General features: G+C 44.7%; 2 protein-coding genes across 2 annotated transcripts in view; one reads left to right on the top strand and one right to left on the bottom strand.

Annotated features, from left to right (window-relative positions):
* FKBP9 (FKBP prolyl isomerase 9) overlaps window positions 1–16458 on the top strand; it is a 38522-nt gene extending 22064 nt beyond the window's left edge. The window contains exons 7-10 of the mRNA XM_031455154.2: window positions 6562–6748; window positions 10625–10770; window positions 12076–12239; window positions 15134–16458. Of these exons, the coding sequence (XP_031311014.1) occupies window positions 6562–6748; window positions 10625–10770; window positions 12076–12239; window positions 15134–15310 (674 nt within the window). The 3' untranslated portion in view covers window positions 15311–16458. The remainder of the gene's footprint in view (window positions 1–6561; window positions 6749–10624; window positions 10771–12075; window positions 12240–15133) is intronic.
* LOC105095863 (RP9 pre-mRNA splicing factor) overlaps window positions 1–20165 on the bottom strand; it is a 115723-nt gene that overhangs the window by 35886 nt on the left and 59672 nt on the right. The window lies entirely within an intron of this gene.

Raw genomic sequence — 20165 nt, 5'->3', positions numbered from 1 at the left:
GTTTTTTTTTTTGCTGATGGGATTCTGGCTGGCCTGGCTGGCAGTATACATTCACTTTGTTAACCTGCTTCTGACTTCTACTCTATGTCATATGGATTTCAGCATTTTCCCAGTAGGGTTTTTTCCCTTTTAAATGGAGGTACTGGGAATTGAACCCAGGACATCGTACATGCTAAGCATGTGCTCTACCACTGAACTCCACTCCAGTAGGGTTTCTTTAAAGGATCTAAGAAACATCAGGTTGGTTGGAAACTAGGGTGTACCATGGAGAAATATTTTTTTCTCCTTGACTTAAATTTCTGATTTAGAAAGCCACAACAAATCTCAGTTTAAGATCTTGAGATAACAGGCCTTGCTTCATGTCCCCTGTGTCTACAGTGTCTTGATGCTCTGTTGTTTTGTATTATGTAAATTTATACTTCTACCCAAATACAGGAATAGACAAATACTTTCTGAGGATTCATGCTTCATTATGCCCTCAGGACCAATTCTTCCTTTCCCTAAAAAGAATATATTGATGGGAAACATTTGCTTATATTATTTTTCTCCTTTTGGCTTTCCATCAAGTATGAGACAGAGTTCTGCAAAGAATTATATAAGGCTGTGGGAAGCATCCAAAGTCTCATAAATTTTCTCGGCATGAGGCTGCTTCATCCTGAATCATTTGTTGCCATGGGGGGGGAGGGGCACCGTGGCAGGTGACACCAGGTGCTCTTGGGTGGAGTCTGCCTCTGTCCTCTTGATTAGCCAGTGCCCCAGCCTCTTGGTGAGGTTTGCATAGGACCTAATACTGACCTGAAGGACTGACCTAAGAAGAGTGTGAGGACACAGAGGAAGTTTGTGGCCTCCTCACCACATGCTACAGGGCCAGGCACATATTAAGCATTCAGTGAGTATTTGTGGAAGGAATGAAATGCTGGGCTCTGCATGGGTTCTGCGGCTCCGTCAGCATCTTGTTTTGTTGCAGCCGTTTTCTCTTGCAGGGTTGGGGGAGGGGAGGGGGAAGCCTTTGGCCAGGGCTCTGGCTCTTTCTGTCTGCTTTGTTCAGAAGGGTCAGCCCTGAACTTGGAGTGCTTGGATATGTTTGCAGCCCTGAGGTGGAGAATGAATTCTGCTGCAGGGCTGTGGAAGCATCACTTCCTCAATAGCTTTTTGTTCTCCAACTTTCAAATTACCTTTTAAGTACTCTTTTAGGAAAGTGTGAACAAAGAATGTCGTCAGGAAATGAAGGACATTGTGGCCATCAAGCCCTCAGCCCTGCAGCTGCCCCACCCCCACCCTCCCTGCTCCCTGTGGGGATTCAGGATGGAGGACACTGGCTCTATATAGCTAAGGGGCATATCAAAGCAATGATTTCAGTGAGCCCAGACTTGTATTTTTCCATACAAAGAAAAGTACTATATTCATTAACTTGAGATGTCTGGTTTTTCTGTAATTAGCAGTAATCTTTTGATGTTCTTAGGTCCTGAGTTTTTTTTGTTTGTTTGTTTGTTTTGCAGAAACTCCTGTATATCCTGGCTCCTCCCTTACTTCTCTCATTTGAGTTAATTCAGACTTGAATCAAGTCTTAGTTAAGATAATGAGGCCCAGAGAGTTTGAGTCATTTGCTCAATGCCACAGTAGCTAATCAGTGATGGAGCTGGAATTGGACCAGGGCTCTAGCCGCTTGTGTCATAGGCAGAAGGGAAGAAGGGGTTTCCATTAGGCAGTGAGTTGTTGATACCCATATAAGGAGAACTGAGAACTCCAACCAGAAGTCCCAGGGCTCTCAGAGGAAACCCACGGTGCCAGGAGCTGGTTCCTTCTGGCCCCGCGGACCAGCGGCCTTTATTTTTTTGCCATCGGTGTCTCTTCTTGAGGAGGCATCCTAGTGGGGAAAACTGATGACTGCTTCCGCATTGGTTAAGGGTTTATCAGAGAAGGCTGGTGTCAGGGCCATCATGAAATGTTGGATTCTTTTCACCTCTTTGCTTGTTTTGGGGAGGAAGATAATTTCCCCTCGCCCTCCTAGGTTCTTCTGGCTGGTCTAATACTTAAATTGACATGAGACAGATCAACAGGAGGAAATCGAACCTTGATGACACATATATGTGGGAGAGACCCAGGAAAACAGTGACTCACCAAAATGTCTGAAGCCCTCACCTCAAATACCACCGTTAGCTAAAGACGGAAGAGATATTGAGGGTAGTGTTCTGGGATTTTAAAGGAGAGGAAGACGATTGACGTGGATATTGAAAAGCAAGTGTTTGGTAAACAAATGTTTGCTGGGCCCTGCAGAGACAATGGGATACAGAGAGAAATTTTATCAAACAGACTTTGCTAGGTTCCTTCCTGTCTAAGCACCTAGTTCCTACTGTGGTTATCTATGGTGACGACTCCCTTCCTGGAACAGGTTCTCTCCCTACACTCTTTAGGCTGTTAGGCAGGAAGTGAAAAGACTTTTTTTTTTTTTCCTTTTGAGTCTTTTGGGCCTTGATTGTTTTTGGCTCAAAATAATTCACATGGAGGGGGAGGGTACAGTTCAGTGGTAAAAGCATGTGCTTAGCATGCATGAGGTCCTGAATTCAATCCCCAGTACCTCCATTAAAAAGACATTAATAATAAAAATTTTTAAAATTCACATACCAAAGAAATATTTTTGGGGTGACAAATCCCCCCCAACACTGATCAGCACTTGTACTATAGATTCTTTGAAGAAGGCAGAGCAGATAGAGGGAATGAGGGTGGCAGGGGTGCTGGCTGCCTGGGGCAGGTGGGACCTTATGGCTCAGGGTTTGGTACTGATTTTTCACAGGTCCAACAACCCCATCTACCCAAAGATTTATTGAGGGCCTTTAGGATCAGGCACTGCTGTGGGTGTTGGGGAATCAGAAGAGAAAAAGACAAACAAAACTCCCAGCCCACACGGAGCTTACGTTCTTGTTGACGCCCCAGTCCATGTGCATTCTGCCTTAGCCAGGCATCTGGTGGACTGACTCACGCTCACTTGCTAGGAGTTGACACAGAACCAGAACATTGAATACCTACTTGACAGGGTGTGGTTGACCTCTCCACTGACTGGAATACTTAGGCCTGGGTTAGTTACCAGGAAAGCGCTAGATAAGCTGACCTCAGAGCCCAGGGAAGGGTAGTTCTGGAACATGTTCTTTTTTGCCCTGAGAAAGGCCTGCCTATGAATGTGCCTTTGAGGATGTCGACTAAAAAAACACACACACACACACACGAAACACACAGTGTGGGAGCTGTGAGTTCAGTTTTATCTGAGGACTTACTGAGGCCCAGGATACAGACTCTCAGATCGCTCTGAGGAACTACTCCAGAGGGGTAAGGAGGGAGGTCAGTATATGTGTGGTTCTGAAGGGGGTCCATGCAATAAAGCACACATCTCGGTAGAAGGTTACTGCTAGTCACGGGGAACAGGTATCTCAGTTACTGATTTGAGTGCTTTTCTAAGCATAAGAAGATGCAAGAATCGGGGTTCATAAAATTTTCTCCTGAAAATGTCTGACTATCTGGGGCCCTGTTCTGCCAGTTTTCCCAGAGCCAGAGTGCCCTATTCCTGATCTCCATCCTGAATTCTTTCTAGGGTGTCGGTCAGTGACTGCAGTGGCTAATGACTGAATTCTTGTAAATCCTGGTGGCAGGCAACATTCCTTAGTTGGTGCTGGGCTGCACCCCGCCAGCCTGCAAGACTTGTAGTTGCCCAACCTCAAGACCAAAGAAAGAGCCCAGAGATAGCAACGGGGCAGGGATCTTACAAGTCTGAAGCAAAAGGTCCTGGAGCGACACCCCATTGTGGATGGCAGATGACAGGGCAGGAATCTTCACTCCTCTCGGGGGAGACATGGGCTACCATTTATAGTGGGAACTGACGTCAGGTTGGTTCATGAGTTGCCAGGGAAACCAGCTGCTGGGGCAGGAGGCAAGCATGTAGGCAGTTACTGATTAAGCCCTATGATTAAGAGATTAGATAGTCCTGTGAGTGAAGCAGGGGCTGGTTGAGCAGGGGATGTACAGAGAGCAAGAGAACAGCCATTCTGAGTGGCCTGATCATACAGTTGGCAAGAGGAGGTTAAGTTTGCATTGGCCAAATGCTGCCAGGTCTGTGTGCCTTTCTGCACTCTATCCACATGTTTTCTTCAGAGAGATTAATGGAGCTGTTCAAGATGCATCTTTCTTTTCCACAGTTCACTATGTCACACCCACAGGCTGCACATGGGGGCACATGGTCCTCTTCATTGAGATGGGGGCTCCTAAATCTCCTTTATAGACCATTTAGCACGGTGTTCCTTAAACTTGGCTGCCCCCTTTAAAAAATACAATGCCTGGTGCCACTGTACCCCAGTGGTTCTCACATGTTGGTGTGTATCACAGAATCACCTGGAGAGCTGGAAGACCGTGGAACCAGGCGCGCTGAGCCGGAAAGGGCCTGGCCCTTTGTATTTTCACCGGTTCTCCAGGACATGCTATGATAGTGCCCAAGGCTGAGAGAAGGTCACTGCATTGGATGAGCTACATCTGAATCTCAGAGTGGGGCCCAGGCATTGATTTTATTTTTAATGCTCCCAGTTGATATTTTTTAGATGATTATGATTTTTTATTTTATTCTGTGAATATGGTGAATTACATTGTTTTATTGTGGTAAAATGTACACGTTTACCATTTTAACCCTTCTTAAGTTTACGGTTCAGTGTTATTAAATATATTCACAGTGTTGTATAACCATCACCACTGTCTGTACCCGGAACTTCCATCATCTCCTTCATCCCATCATCTCCGACAGAAACTCTGTACCCATTAAACAACAACTCCCCACTACCCTCTCCCCTGGCCCTCCTAACCACCATTCTTCTTTGTGTCTCTAGGAATATTCCAGGTGCCTCATACAAGTGAAAGCAGTATTTGTCCTTCTGTGTCTGGTTTCTTTCACTGAGCATAATGTTTTCAAGGTTCATTTCCAGTTGATTTTAATGGGCAGCCAAGGTTGGGAAACCACTGATCTGACTCCACAGCCACTCACCCTGTTAGCGTGTGCTGGTTTCCCACACGGAGCTGCCCTTGGCCGTGGTTCTGAGCACCCTGCTATGGCAGTTTGCAATACCTGGTTTCTATGGGAACAGTCCTGCACCCTGTTACCACCCACATCAGCAACTCCCCATCACTAGTGAATATCACACACCTGTGTTCTGTTGTAAACGCTTCTCTAATTACTACCTCAGTAACTTTGGGTGGGCATCAAAGTCTGTGCCTCAGTTTCCTCATCTGTAGGTTGGGCATATAGGATTATAATGAGAATTAAATAAACATATACATCTCAAGCACTTAGAAGAGTGCCTGGTTAATAAGCACCCATCCATTAAGTATGTTAGCAGAAGAAACAGAAAAGTACATGGTGGGGGTGGTGAGTAGTGGGAGTTGGAGGGTGGGGGCAGGGGAGGGGCTGTTGATGTTCCCATATCTCCATCTGAATTCTGTCTATAGTTGTGTTGTCTTGTATCTGAGTTGGTTTTCTTGCCTGTAAAATACTAATGAAAATATTATACATCCTTGATTCTAAGTAATACTGTTAACAAAATTTTTACATTTAAACTTCTCTGAAATGATCAGGGAGTGTATTTAACAACTGATACCTCCTGTCCCCAGAGATGCTGCATTAAATTCATGGAACATCTGCTAATCCTGGATTTATAGTAATATTAACCCTTCAAGTTTGCTGCAGGGATTTAATGAGAGAATGTATGTGAAAAGTATTTCTTAAACATCATTCAGGTGTGGGATAATGTTTTCAAAAGTGAAGATGATAGAAATGAGAAGTATAAAAATTTTGTGTAGAACAAACAGGATGTGTTGTAAAAGCATTTTGTTTTTTTCAACCCTAACCCCCAAGGATGATAGTATTAGGAGGTGGGTCTTTGTTTAGTTTAGTTTTGTTTTTAAGGGGGGGTGGTAATTAGGTTTATTTATTTGCTTATTTGTTTTGATGGAGGTACAGGGATTGAACCCAGGGCCTCGTGCATGCGAAGCACATGCTCTACCACTGAACTATACCCTCCCGCTGTAAAAGCAGTTTATCAAGTGTTAGGTGTAATATATGAGCCAATTGTGGCTAGGCGTTTCCCCTGTGAAGTGTCTCTCGAGCACTGAAGTGATTTTCATTCTACAGCTGATTTTCTTATCTCCCCTCTTACTTCTAGTAGGAGCAGGGCAAGCCTTAATTTGGCTGAGCTTTATTTTTCTCATCTGTGATGAGGTTAGCCATAAATCCTTCAAGTTTAACCATTCCACGGGGTGATAGTACAGCGCCTTGAATTTTAATCCAAACTCTTCTCCTCACTGACTGCCGAACCTGGACAAATCTGTGCCTCAGTTTTGCCATCTATAAAATTAGGGTTAAGTTCCTTCTAACAGCCTTTCCAGCTTCATTCTCCCAGTATTCGCCAGGATTTCAAAGCTGGGTCCCCGTGTTCCTTGGAGGTCTATGAGGAATACCTGGTGATACTGGGGAGGTACCTGTGCTGCTGCTTAAAAGATTCATTCTAATTTCCTGCATCTGCCCTTTAGGGAACATCCCTGGCTCTGCCGTGCTGGTGTTTGACATCCACGTGATTGACTTCCACAACCCTTCAGACTCCATCAGCATCACCTCCCACTACAAGCCCCCCGACTGCTCAGTGCTGAGTAAGAAGGGAGATTACCTCAAGTATCACTACAACGCTTCTCTTCTGGATGGGACCCTGCTGGATTCCACGTAAGGGCAGCCCGGGATCAGTGGGGAGCACTCCTGGCAGATAACAGTTGTGTGTTCCCACTGTCCTCCTCCTCTCTTCATCAGATACTGGTTGAGAGCTTTTACCTCCACGCCTTTCACAGTGCATATCTCAAGCGTACATCACTGTTCTGGTGTGCTGTTCTGAGAGTTCCCTATGAATGGTCTCATCCTGCACCTGTGAAATTATTTTTCTGAAAAACAGATCTCATCTTATCAATGCTGTCTTTAAAAATTAACCCACAGATAAAATGCAAACTCCAGAGTCTGGCACATCAGGCTCTCCTGTCAGCTCCGTTCTGCCTCACCGGTCTCATCTGCGGAGGCTCGCCTCCCGCCTCCCAGGGTGCCATGTGCACTGGTGCAGGATGTGCACTGCTTATACCCTTCCTTCTGGCTACCTTCTGCCCTTGCTTAAATGCCTTCCCTTTTCTCAAAACCTTTGCTTAATTCCTAGAGAGAATCAACTGCTCCCACTTCTGTAGTCTCATATGTTTTATGTAGTCCCTGCCTTTTAGTTATTTTTGTTTCCATCACTGTTGCTGGTGTGAACACCTTAGCCACTTAACATGTTTCTGCATATTATTCCTTACATCTAGCCCAAAACACAGCACAAAGGGAGTATTTTGTAAATGTTAATTGAGATGAATCTGAAAATATATTGCTGGGTATCAACAGTGTATGCTAGTATTATGCAGATAAAAGGAACTTTGCTTATGTATCTGAATCTCCAGAGATACCTATAAATTAGTGCACTGTTCTCTTCTTTGGGAAAGAAACATTTTCAGCACTTATGTCTCCATATAAGTACATCCATTTTTGCACTGAACCTGACTGAGATTCCTAAGTTTAGTCTTGGGGAGAAAGAAGGACTTCATATAAGTAAGTATGTGCTACTGCATTTATTCTAGATCGGGAGGGTCTTCTCCCTCTCCCACCCGTCCCTCCGCATTCTAGGTTCAGGTGACAGAGGGAAAGCCAGGCATGGAGAGAGCGCATGAGGGACACACTCTTCAGAGCATTCTCTCTGGTGCTATGAGGTTCTGGACACTAACACATTTAGTGTATTTTATCAGATCTAAAATGTATTGCTTGTTAGAAGCATCATTTATTGTATCTCAAGAAAGTAAGAATGCTGCCCCCCAATAATGACATGCTGTCCATCATGAGACGTATCCCAAAGAAAGAGATGTTAAAATGTGAATCAATTAAATATGCACTGGTCTCTGGGTCCCAGATTTACAGGGACCTAGCCTACAACAAACCTCGCACTGATGATTAGAAGCCTGTGGGGGACAGTGGGAAAGAAGCGTGAATGTAGTTGATGGGGAGCAAGTGAGCTTATGCGTGGGGAAGTGGTCCACAGGGTTAGAAGAGCCTGTAAGTCTGATGGGTGGCGGGCATTGCTCTGGCCAACGTTTGTGTTCTTGTCTGGTGCTCTTAGGGCCTTGGGAAGAGAAAGGGGGTGGGAAGTGAACAAAGGAATTCCTTTTCTGGTGGCTTCAGGATATGCTTCTCATGTAGGGTGGGGAGAGACAGTCTTCCTGCTTCTGTGTGTGTTTGGCGGATGTACAACATTCTTACAGAGCATCCGGCAGCCATGTGATGCTCCTTCTTGTTGTCAGAGATTCCATTCTGAACGCTGAGAGTCATTTGCATTACGTTTAGCCATAGTTTGTTTTTTGTGCCTGTGAGTCATGGCTATGTTACATTTATATACACATATATTTTCAGATTCTTTTCCATTATAGCTTATTAGGAGAAACTGAATATAGTTCCCTGTGCTGTACAGTACGTTACGTATAAATTGACACGGAAGAGCAGTGTCCGAGCATCCCTGCTGGTCTCTTCTGGGTGGAAGCTTCAGAATAATGGGACAGTGAGGAGTGTGGCAGGTGTCTGCTTACCTGCGTGTGGGAGAGGAGCCCCTTCAGGAAGAGGGGTCCTGGTCCCACCCCAGCCCCAATGTGGGCCCTGTAAACAAGGAGGCAGGAGCTGCTGTGGTTGTTTGTTCATCAGGGCTAGGAGAATCTGCAGTGGAGAGGGTAGAGGGGAACGTGGGCAGAGAGCCAGGGAGGGCTGCCTGCCGCAGGAAGCAGGAAGCTGGTGACGGATGGGAAGCCGGGACTGCACAGAAGGAATGAGGAGAATGTCTGAGAGAAAACCCAGCAAAATAAAAACAAAAGGATGACTTGAGGAAAAAGAATTAGTGGGGTTTTTGGAGATGACACGTGAAAACAAATTGCGTGCTTGGAGGATTTTCTTAATGTGTGTTGAAACTGGCCTCAGTGGAGAAGAAACATTTGTTATTCGCTAACTAAATGAGTTCTTGGATATTCTGTAAGACTTGGAAACCTAGTAGTCCCATGGGAAGTTCCCCAGTGGTCCCTGGAAAAGGCATGAGAGGGCGCCTCTGTGCTACTGACAAAGGAGGGATTGTGTCGGGGGCAGGACAGGGGACGTCGTCTGCTAGGGGTGGCCTTGTTTCGGCTTCGTCCCAGGTACGACAAATGCAAACCCTGTTTTGGTTTGCCGGCTCCAGAGAACCAGCTTGAGGAGGGAGGGAGGCAGCAGCCCTGCACCCAGGGGAGGCCGGGAGCCTGAAATGGGATGTGACCAAAGGAGCAGTCCCTTCGTGTTGTGTTGTCACCACCTGGTGGTGGGCATCAAGGGGGCTCCAAGATATCCGGGAGGCTTTCCTTCCTGGACGTTGAAGAACATTCCCACTGTTTGCCTTTAGGAAGTGATAGGAATGCCATAGATTTGGAAATAGATTTACTTTCTTTTCTACTCTTTTTTGTTTTTAGATTTATTTATGTATTTATTTATTTTAATGGAGGTACTGGGGATTGAACCCAGGACCTCGTGTGTGCTAAGCATGTGCTCTACCACTGAGCTATACCAACTCCCCTGGAAATAGATTTACTTCCGATAGTGACTGAGGTGACTGAGCCAACTTCTATTCATCTAGATTCCCGAGGACTTTGGGCATCAAGGATCATTAAAACCGTGGCCCAGGTGAAACTCTCACTTATTTTTCTGGAGTCACAGACTTTTACAGACACAAGCACTTTACACCCTGCAGGCCATCCTTCCATTGAGCTCTTTATCCTTGCTCTCTGCTGTGCCACGCATAATACGCTATTTACTATTTAGGATATTCTGTGTAATAACTGTTATCTCCATTTTATGCATGAGGAAACAGAGAAATTATTATTTCCTAGGGTCAAATTAAGTGGCAGAACCAGGATTCAAACCCAGGTCTTGCTGAATCCAAAACCCAGGATCTTAATTATATATTTTTTTTAATTCTCATGAAAATTTCTGCCTAGAACATTGAAACTTAAGAGAAAAATTGCAAAACAGTACACAGGACCTTTTTTCCTCTGAACCATTGGCGAGTAGGAAGCCACTAAGGTCCCATCACCTCTGAAAACTTCAGTGTACATTTCCTACGAACACACACATTCTCCTGCGTAATTCAGTACATACCTTAAAGTCAGGACATTAACACTGATACATTACTACCTTTTAATTCTCAGTCCCTACTTGAGTTTTGCTAAATGTCCTCCTAAGGTCTTTTAAGCAAAAGGATCTGTTCCAATACGCTCCAACATTCTGAACAGTCCCTCCTCAGTCTTCCCTTGATTTTCACCTCAACATTTTTTTAAAATTTCAGGCTGGTTGTTTTGCAGAATGGCCCTCAGTGTGGGTTTGTCTGATGTTTCCTTATGATTCCACAGGCAATCTGTACCTTTGGCAGAAAGATCACAGAAGTGATGTGTTCTTCTCAGGAGAACCCTCTCAAGGACCAGTGGGCTGATGACCTAACTAGGGACTCTTCTGTTTCATTTTCAGGTGGAATTTGGGCAAAACGTATAATATTGTTTTGGGATCTGGACAAGTCGTGCTGGGAATGGATATGGGTCTCAGAGAGATGTGCGTTGGTGAGAAACGGACTGTGATCATTCCGCCCCACCTGGGCTATGGGGAGGCTGGCGTGGGTGAGTGTGCAACTGCGTGAAAAGGTGTTTGGGGCACATTCCCTGTCTGCGGTTTGTGCCTTTTGAGGCGCTGTGTTTAGAGCCACAATATGCTTCTTCCACTTAAAACCCAAAGAATCTGTGGTTTTTAAGTGTCTAGCATTTTTAATTAAAGACCCCTGTGAATTCAGTATTAATACCATGTTAGTGGGGTTAAGCAGGGGTTTTTGTGAAACAAACCTTGACTTTTCAAACCCACCTGTGGGAAATGTCCCTGAAGGGGCTTCCCACGTGATTTCTCTTAGTCAAGACAGGTGCTTCCTTGGGAACTGTTTCCCAGGACGGTGGGATGTTGAACTTGTAAGCTACCCAAGGAGATTTCCTTGTGAAGAGATTGGTTTCAAGCTCTGGCAATACTGGCCTTATGTTGCCCTCACAGCTATTATGGTTTATTTCATAACTTTGGCCAAAATGAGCCCTCCTCTTGGGAGCTGTGGGAACTCTTTCAGTTTTTATGCTCCTGCTATCTGGAGATGGAGGATATGGAGGAGATGAAGGGCCAACTTAGAAAAGTGATAGGCACTTTGGATTGATCCTCTGTTTCACAATTTTTAAATAATTGTAAAAATACTGTTACTTCCCCCAATCTGAGAAGAAACACTTTTAAAAATATGTGTTTGTAAGACCATGCTCCTGTGATATATTATAAATAATTCTAATATGTATTATTTTAAATTATATATATTACATTTACTTATATCCGCGTACTTATATAAATTCTTTTGGACTCATACTATATATATTGTTCTAGAATTTGTGTTTACAAATCACATCTTGGATCATGATTTTAAGGCAGACTATATTATTCTTAAAGTTCTGCTGTTAGATTTATTCAAAAATTCCACCACTGTAGTCTCTACTGGTGGCTTTTAAACTTTTTAAAGTTTTTTCACCAAGACAACCGTTTTATCTCCCAACTTGTTACACGTAAACATACAATTTTATACATATATACATATACATTTAGTTTTATATATAAAATTGAAACTAAGTTTCATAAAATGATACCTATCCTTTCTATGTTGGGTATACCCTGATTTTATTCTATTCCTTGGTTGAAAACAATGCTGGTCATCATCCTCAATATTGATTTCATGACTCACTACCTACAGTTTGGAGAAACCACTTGCTGATGCTGAACTTTCTTGGTTTCACAAGACAGGGCTCCAAACACAAGGCAGCTAAACCCGGGTTGCGGGGGAGGTTGAGAGGGGCGTGCCCACAGCCCTGTCGTTAACACTGCCTCCTCCCCTGTCCGTGCGGCAGATGGAGAAGTGCCCGGCAGCGCGGTGCTGGTGTTTGACATCGAACTGCTGGAGCTTGTGGCCGGCCTGCCAGAAGGGTACATGTTCATATGGAACGGCGAGGTGTCAGCCAACCTCTTTGAAGAAATCGACAAGGATGGTGATGGAGAAGTCCTCCTTGAAGAGGTAACTGAAACCTTTCTGAAAGGAGGTGGGACCCAAGGGACTCAGGAAGCCTTATTGGGCTGGGGGACCCATCCTGTATGTGAAGCCTCTCGGAGTGAGGAAGACACCTGTGCTTGTTTCTTGTGATGGTAACCTGCACACTCACACACCAAGCACTTGCACATGTACTCTCTAAATTGAAGCTCACAATCCCTGTTTGAAGAAACTGAGGCCCTGAGAAGTATAGGGCTTGATTCCAGGTCTCACAAGTATGGTTTCAGTTCCTGGGTGCTCACTGCGGCCTGCACTGTACTAAGTGTTTTCACATATATCACCTTGCTTGACCCTCACAACAGTCAAGTTTTTTCAGGAGAAGCATCCCTGTTTTTCAGGAGAAGCAGCTGTGCACAGAGAGGGTAAATGACATGCCCAAGGTTGCACAGCAATCCAGTGGTTTGAGTCGGGATACACACCCCTGTCTTGGTCATCTAGATCCTGTATTGTTTCTCCTGCCCCAGACACACCTTTGTGGAGCTGGCCATAGAGTCCTAGTCTTGTCACAGCCCTGGGGAATTCCAGCTTATTCCACATCTGCTTATTCAAGGATGCAGCTCCAGCCTCCTCCCCTTTCTTCTGTCATCAGCATTTGCCTACTACTGGGTCATCCACAGTAGCATAAGAACATACTGCTATTTCCCCTTCTCTTGACACATCTTTTCTTTCTTTTCTGTCTTTATAGCAAAAACCTCAAGAGTTGTCTGTCCTCCCTGCCTCCAGTTCCTTTCCTCCTCATCTCTTTCCCACCACTCCTGTCAGCTTTTTATCCTTCCACACCACTGAACCTGGTCTTGCTAGGGAGCTGACTCCAGCGGTCAGTGCTCACGCTACTTCATCGCAGCGGACTCCTTTGTGGGCCGCCTTCTTCCCCCGGCTTCTGGATGCCAGGGCTTCTCAGTGTTCCTCCTGCCTCACTGGTAGCTTCTTTTCAGGAGTCTTCTCCCTGGGCTCTTCATGGTGGAGTGCTGTGGGCTAAGTCCTGAACTTGAGCTCCTGTCCCCCTTTCCCTCACTCCCTTGGTGGCCTCAGCCAGTCCCGTTGTCTTTACCATCCTTGTCCCGATGACTTCCAGATCAGTATCTCCGGCCCCATCTTCTCCTTCACTATTTCACACTCACATATCCAACTGCCAATTCAACATCTTCATTTACTGACCCCTGATGATCCACCCTGCTGAACGTGCTTCACCCAAAGCCTTCCCCATCTCAGTTGATGGCAATGCTTTCCTTCTAGTTGCTCAGGTGAGAGCGCTCAGCAGTCTGATTCCTCTCTTCCTCTCACAGGTTATAGTAAATCCATCAGGAAGTTATTCTAGCTCTATCTTGAAAGTATATCCAGAACCTGACCACTTCTCATCACCTGTGCTCCGTAGCATCTTAGTGCAGGTCCCGCCTGGACCTCTGCAAAGGTCTTCCTGCTCTCACCCTTGCCCCTCACAACAGCCAGAGTGACCCTTCTAAAACAGAAGCTGGGTCATGGCCTGCTTCAGTTCAGAACCCTGGAGAAGCCTCCTGTTGGGCTGCACCTTGCAGGCCTGAAAGCCTCATGGTTGCCCAGCCTCAAGACTGAAGAAACAGACAGTGACAGAGACATCAACAACTTATTGGACAGGGGATCTTACATGTTTGCAGCAAAAGGTCCTGGAGCGACACCCCACTATGTACCGCAGACAGCAAGGACATGGCAGGGATCTTCACTACCTGGGGGAGAAGGAGGCTACCATTTATAGGGGGAACTGACGTCGCATTGGCTTTTCAGTTACCTGGGAAACCAGCAGCTGGGACTTGTCCCTCACAGCCCCTCATGTTAACGACATCATGAGGACAGATGCTTCCCTTTAATAAACTAGCAGGTGGAGCTGTTCTGGACTAAGGATCAGAACAATCTCTGGCTGGGGCAGGGGGCAAGCACATTCTTGTGTGTAGGGTGTAGGTGAAGCAGGGACTGGTGGAGCACAGGATGTACAAAGAGCAAGAGAACAGCCATCTTGAGTGGCCTGACCATACCCAGCCCCCATTTCCTAGTCTTTACAGTGGCCTGTTAGGCCCTACAAAGGCCCCCCACCATCTGCTTGCTGTAACCTCCTCCCCAGTGACTCTCCTCTCGCTGTCCTGTGAACACACTGGGCATCCACCCATCCCAGGTCTTTGCACCAGCTGTTCTTTGCTCAGAAGAAAAATTCCCCTGGATAACTGTTGGGCTCATTCTCACTTCCTTCAAGCCTTTGCACAAGTCTGTCTTTCTCACTGGGGTCTTACCCTGACCACTGAATTGATACTTCAACCCGTTCCCCTACCTCTACTTGATCTTCCTCACTTGGCTCTACTTTTCATTTCTCTGGAGAATTTCACTTTCCAACTTTATAGTTCACTTTAAAAAAAAGTTCCTTTTTAATTGCGTGTCTTTTCCACTAGCATGTACTAGAATTCCAAGGGCAGGATATTTTGTATGTTTATTGATGTATCTCCAGGGTCTAGGATGGTGCTCAGCACATGGTAGATAGTAAGTTTTTATTGTGTGAATGAGTGAATGAATGAATGAACACAGGCAGCATGTTCTCAAAGGCGAGGGTGGTTAGGGGATTGGCCTTTGGTCTAAAATTAAGTGTTGATTTGGGGAAAGGGGATAGTTTCAGTGGCTGCTGTGTATTGGCTGCCTGGGACCTAAGGGGTCCTGGAATCATTTCTTCAGGGGTTTTTAACCTGCATATGGAGGGAAAAACCCAGGTCATATAGCTCCTTAGATTTTGTCTGTTCTGCTGGCTCAGACTTACTGCCCTCAGGCTGCTCTGCTCAGGCTCCGGCTTGGTATTCTTGGCTGCTGTATCTCATGGTCTATCCTGTCCCCTTTCTCTCCAGTTCTCAGAGTACATTCATGGCCAGGTGGCATCTGGCAAAGGGAAACTCGCTCCTGGATTTGATGCTGAGATGATTGTGAAGAATATGTTCACCAACCAGGACCGGAATGGAGACGGGAAGGTCACAGCTGAGGAATTTAAACTCAAAGACCAGGAGGCCAAACACGACGAACTCTAAACCTGACATGAGCCACTTGTGTGACACCAAGCCCTCTGTCGTGGCATAAAGTGCAGTGAGGGTCTCTCAGAAGAGAATCGTCAGCAAGTAGTACATGGGTCACATAGTACCTGGGACATACATCATGGTGGGTTGATACACATGGTGAGACTTTTAGGCTGATGCTAAACAAAATCAGTGCAGGTGCCTTAGCATGGGCTGTGGAGAATATCGAAAAGGCTGCATTGTCAGCCATTGTTTTGTGAGCCTTCTGGGTAGTTTTGTTATTAAAGGAAAATAGTGTCATACAGAAGTTATAACCATCTTGGAGGGAACGGAAGAAAAAGTGTCTAGGTTACTTATATGAAGAGGATTAAAAATTTTTTTAGCCTGCTGGTGTTTTAAAAGTGTTCTCCAGATGGGCAGAAAAGACAGAGGGCATGCCTCAGCAGGACCCAGATAGCCCAAGAAAACTCTTCCCACTTGGTAGTGCCCAGCCTCCACTGTCCCTCAGTACACACACACATACACTCACACACTTACTTTTCTAGTTAATCACACCCCACCTCACTGTGGTCTTCCTATTGGCTGGGTAACTTGGAGGTTAAAAAGAAAATCAGCAGACCAAAGGAAAGACTTCTTGGACCATGAGTAGAGAATTTGATTCTGCATTTGTCACATAAGGGTATCTGCTTCACTTTCTTATTCCCTTCACTCTGTCCTATTGCACTGTCTTCCTGCCCTGAATCCTTCAATCAGATGGATACATGGAGAACTGGTGAGTATCTCACTGTGGCCAAGGTGGAAATGTCATCCCAACAGATGAGCATAAACAGAGTGATGTATTTCTGCTGCTCATACATGCCCTGGAGAGGGAGGTGCCCTAAGGCCTGTGGGCCTCTGTGTAGAACAGTGTTCCTGCTGGCCTGTCCCCACGTTATGCAGTAACCACCTTGCTGCCTCCTAATGTCCTCTGTTCCCAAGTGGTGGTGGCACTTACCCTGAAGTAATCAATGATTTTCCTTTTGAAACTGCTTTGTTTTACTAATTTAAACTATTTTGTACTGATGTAACCCTGAGATAGTTCATGAAGATGCTCTGCACTCATTCAATGGAATAAATGTTGGAAAATGAACTTTTGACCTATAAAGTAATGAATTACATCATCAGTTTTTGTGGTGTTTTATTTGAAGGCTCATGTAGCCCATGAGAATACACCATGCCATCAGAATCCCCTTGATAAAAACTCAGCAGGACTGAATTGAAAGGAGAATTGGAAGGAGACAACTGTATAGTATATAGGGAGGGTAGGTCAGTGAGGGTCCTAGCTGGAAACACACCCTCATATAGGACTTCTGAAGAGAACTCTTTACAGAAGTGTGGGCAGGATGTCGAGGTACCCGTGACTGTTGACCAGCAACAGCAGGAAGCTATTCCACCCCGTGGGCTTGAAGGATCAAGGGGAGTCCAGGTGGGGCTGCCTGGCAGTTGTGGACGGACACAGCTACTCCCAGAACTGAGGCTGGCACTGTAGCAGAGGAGTGAGGGAAGAAACGCCCATCCTTTGTCCTGCACTGGCTCCAATTAGCTGAAGCCAATCTGAAACCAGAGGGCAAGGAGCTTAGGGGCTGCTGTTCTCAGAGATCAGCGTTTTGGGGTGCAGAGGAAGGTGGAGAATGACGCTGGTGGGGGTTGGGGTCAAAGCAAATGGAGGCTAACTGGCATGTGTATAGGGAAAACATGTATATCTACATATATATTTTAAAAAGCAAATGTTATGGTTTACTCTTTGCAGGGACTGTGTGTGCTTTTGGGAGGTGAAGGAGGTACTCGTGGGCTTCCTGGCTGCTCCTGCAGCTGTCATTGATGTTCCCTCACCCTCTTCTACAGAGCACAGTCACGCAGATTTCTCATTTAACAGAATTCCCATAAGTGCACTAGATAGGTTAATGCTCTGCTAAATTGAATTGTCCTTTGGAATGCACTTGACCTATAACACTTTATTATGCTTACTTATCTTTATGAAGATAAAAATCTTGTGCTTATTCTCTTACCCTAGATCTTTAGTTGGTCCTCTTTGAATTTCTTCACTGGCTATTTTCTACAGTGGTGGAGACAGACTGACTGAATAGAGTTTCTCTGGGGAAATGAAGGGCGGTGGGCCTTAAGAGCTTCAAGAATGGAAGGAAACTTAAGCTTATTTTTGCTTTTGTACTTAAGCTGTCTGCCTGACTGCTGAGCTGGAACATTGGTGTTTTCTGGCCTTCAGACTCAAGACTGAAATATTGGCTCTTCTTGGGTATCTGGCCTTTGTTTTTGAGCTTTACTGAGGTATCATTATCAAAATGTAAGACATTTCAAGTGTATGTGATCATTTGATATAAATATACATTGTGAAAGGATTCCCCCATTTAGTTAATTAACACAAACAACCCCCCTTTTTTGGAGAACATTTAAGTTCTACTCTTCAGCAAATCTCAGCTATGCAATAGTCACCATGTTAAATATTAGATCCAGACCTTATTATAGCTGAAGTTTGTACCCCTTTACCTACTTCCCTACCCTGGTAACCACATTTTTTTTTTAACTGTTTCTATGATTTCAACATTTTTTTTTACTCCACATGTAAGTGGTATCTTTCAGATATTTTTTGCAGTGTTTATCTTTCTAAATCTTTGGCTTATTGTTGAGTGCTGCCTGGCACTTCCATTCTTCTCATTGCTAAGGGAACATATGCCATTTTGGCAGGGAAGCTGGCCAGACTACAAGATTATACATAAGCACTTTAAAATCCTAGGTTTCTAGGAACAAAATTGCTTTCTTTGAAGCTTTCTTCCCTTGGACCTCTTGGAGATCTGGGGTCTTTATATAAAATAAGAATACTGCTCCCAATTATTTATTGCTAGTTGTGGATATAAATCTATGCTTACTAAAACAGTGTTTGATTCTGTGTGGTCCTCTTCCTTAATGTTGGAATTTCAATAGGTCAGCGGATTCCTTCCAGCTTACAGTGGTCATATTTAAATGTCACTTGAATACAAAAAATATCCAAAATTTATGCATTTCAAAATTTCTTCTTTGAGCGCTAGGTACCTGTTTGGTATATTCCCTTGTATATCTCAGTCACCTTGAACTGCGAGTGTCCAATAGAATGGTCCACTCCCTTCCCAGCACCCTCCAGCCAAGCCTATTCCTCTCATTCTTCTGTTGCACTCATTTACTCAAATCAGACACCTGGGAGCACCCTATTCTCTCACCACTGCCATATTTAATCCAACAGCAAGGCTGATCATTTCTAAATCTAAACTATTGCAAATGATCTACTTCTCTCCAGCTCCACTGCCCCGGTTCTGCCAACCTACCATAATTTCTAGTTTGGAATTCTGCAGTACTCCCTTATTTGTTTGCTTGGGTATACGGGAACCCCCTGCTTTTCAGTAGTTCACTTTACGCCACTTTGCTTTTATGAAAGACTTAAATTTGACATATCTATCTTCACTAACTGAAAGAAATCCCAGGAGGATTTTTGCTTTTACAAAAAGGTGCAAAGCAAGAACCACATTCAGTGTTGTAGAGGGAATGTGCAGCCCCAACAGCGAGAGGCACCGCCAAGCTCCTTCCTCAGGAACTACACTCAGTATCAAGCTGCCATAGCTTTGAACTGTATGTGAGCCTCTGTGCTTGATCTCTTTTGTGCCTCTGTTAGCAAGATGTGTCCTAAGGTAACTGCTTCTTTGCTTTACATCATTTTGGCTTAGGAAAAGTTTCATAGGAACACTACTTTCACATGTAGGGGGTTGGGTAGGACCTGTATCTGCCCCTACCAGTCCATTCGTCACTTGTCACCAACTGTGATCATGGCACTCCTTCACAGGGAAAGTAAAACTAAGTTTATTATGATTTACAAAGCCCTGTAATCTGGCACCCGCCCCTCTCCTACTCATCTGATGCCATTCTTCTCTTTGCTCCTAAGACTGTTAGATCAGTTCTCAGTTCTTACTTGGGGCTTTTGCACATGCATTCCCTCTCCTTGGAAATCTGCCCCCTCAGCTCCTCACACAGCTGGCTCCTTGTAATCCTTCAGGCTTTGGCTTAAATATCACATCAGAGCTTTCTCTGACTACCCTATCTAAAATAGGTCCCTTGTTAGTTGTATTTTTTTCATAGTGTTTGCCTTATTTATGCTTTAGTTCTTTTCTCCTTTTGTCTCATCCATTAGGATGGAAGCTACATGAGGGCAGGAAACATGTCTGATTTAACTACTGTTTCTCTAGAACCTAATACAAAGTAAGGACTTAACGTATTTGTTGAATGATTCATTTAATCCTTCCCTCTTGAATTAATATGCCACTTTACAGATGAGGAAATCAAGGCTTAGAAAACTTGAAAACTTACTCCATGTCATAGGCAGAATCAAAGACTCATATCCAGGTATGACCAATTTCGAAGCCTGTGTCCTTTATACCTCAGGCATTCATCTTTTAAACTTCGTACTGAAATACCAGACTAAGTACAAAATACAGCAGGACTGCTGAATTCTGGGGCAACCTTGGGAAAGTTTCAGGCTTAGTCATTCAAGATCACATGTATCCTCTCCTTCCTGATTCTCATAGGGTATTACCAAAGAGAAAACCCTGAACCTCAAGTTTGGTTAAAAAAAACCTTCAATAATCTACCTAATCAACTTTAGTGTCTTTTAAACACACCATGGAATGTAGATTTCTAATGATATCTCTGGTGCAAGCTAGTTTTCTTTCTCTGACAAACTAGTCCCCCTCCCCTATTTTCTTCAAAATTGTGACCCTTAGCACTCAAAACTGCTTTCCTCACAAAGTAAAATTTGAAATTGACAACTACTGGTGGTAGTTGGTGTTGG

This window comes from Camelus dromedarius, chromosome 7 (genome assembly GCF_036321535.1).
Source record: "Camelus dromedarius isolate mCamDro1 chromosome 7, mCamDro1.pat, whole genome shotgun sequence".
NCBI classification, from domain to species: Eukaryota; Metazoa; Chordata; class Mammalia; order Artiodactyla; family Camelidae; genus Camelus; species Camelus dromedarius.
Note: the sequence above shows the minus strand (reverse complement) of the source record. Positions and strands in the feature narration are given on the sequence as shown.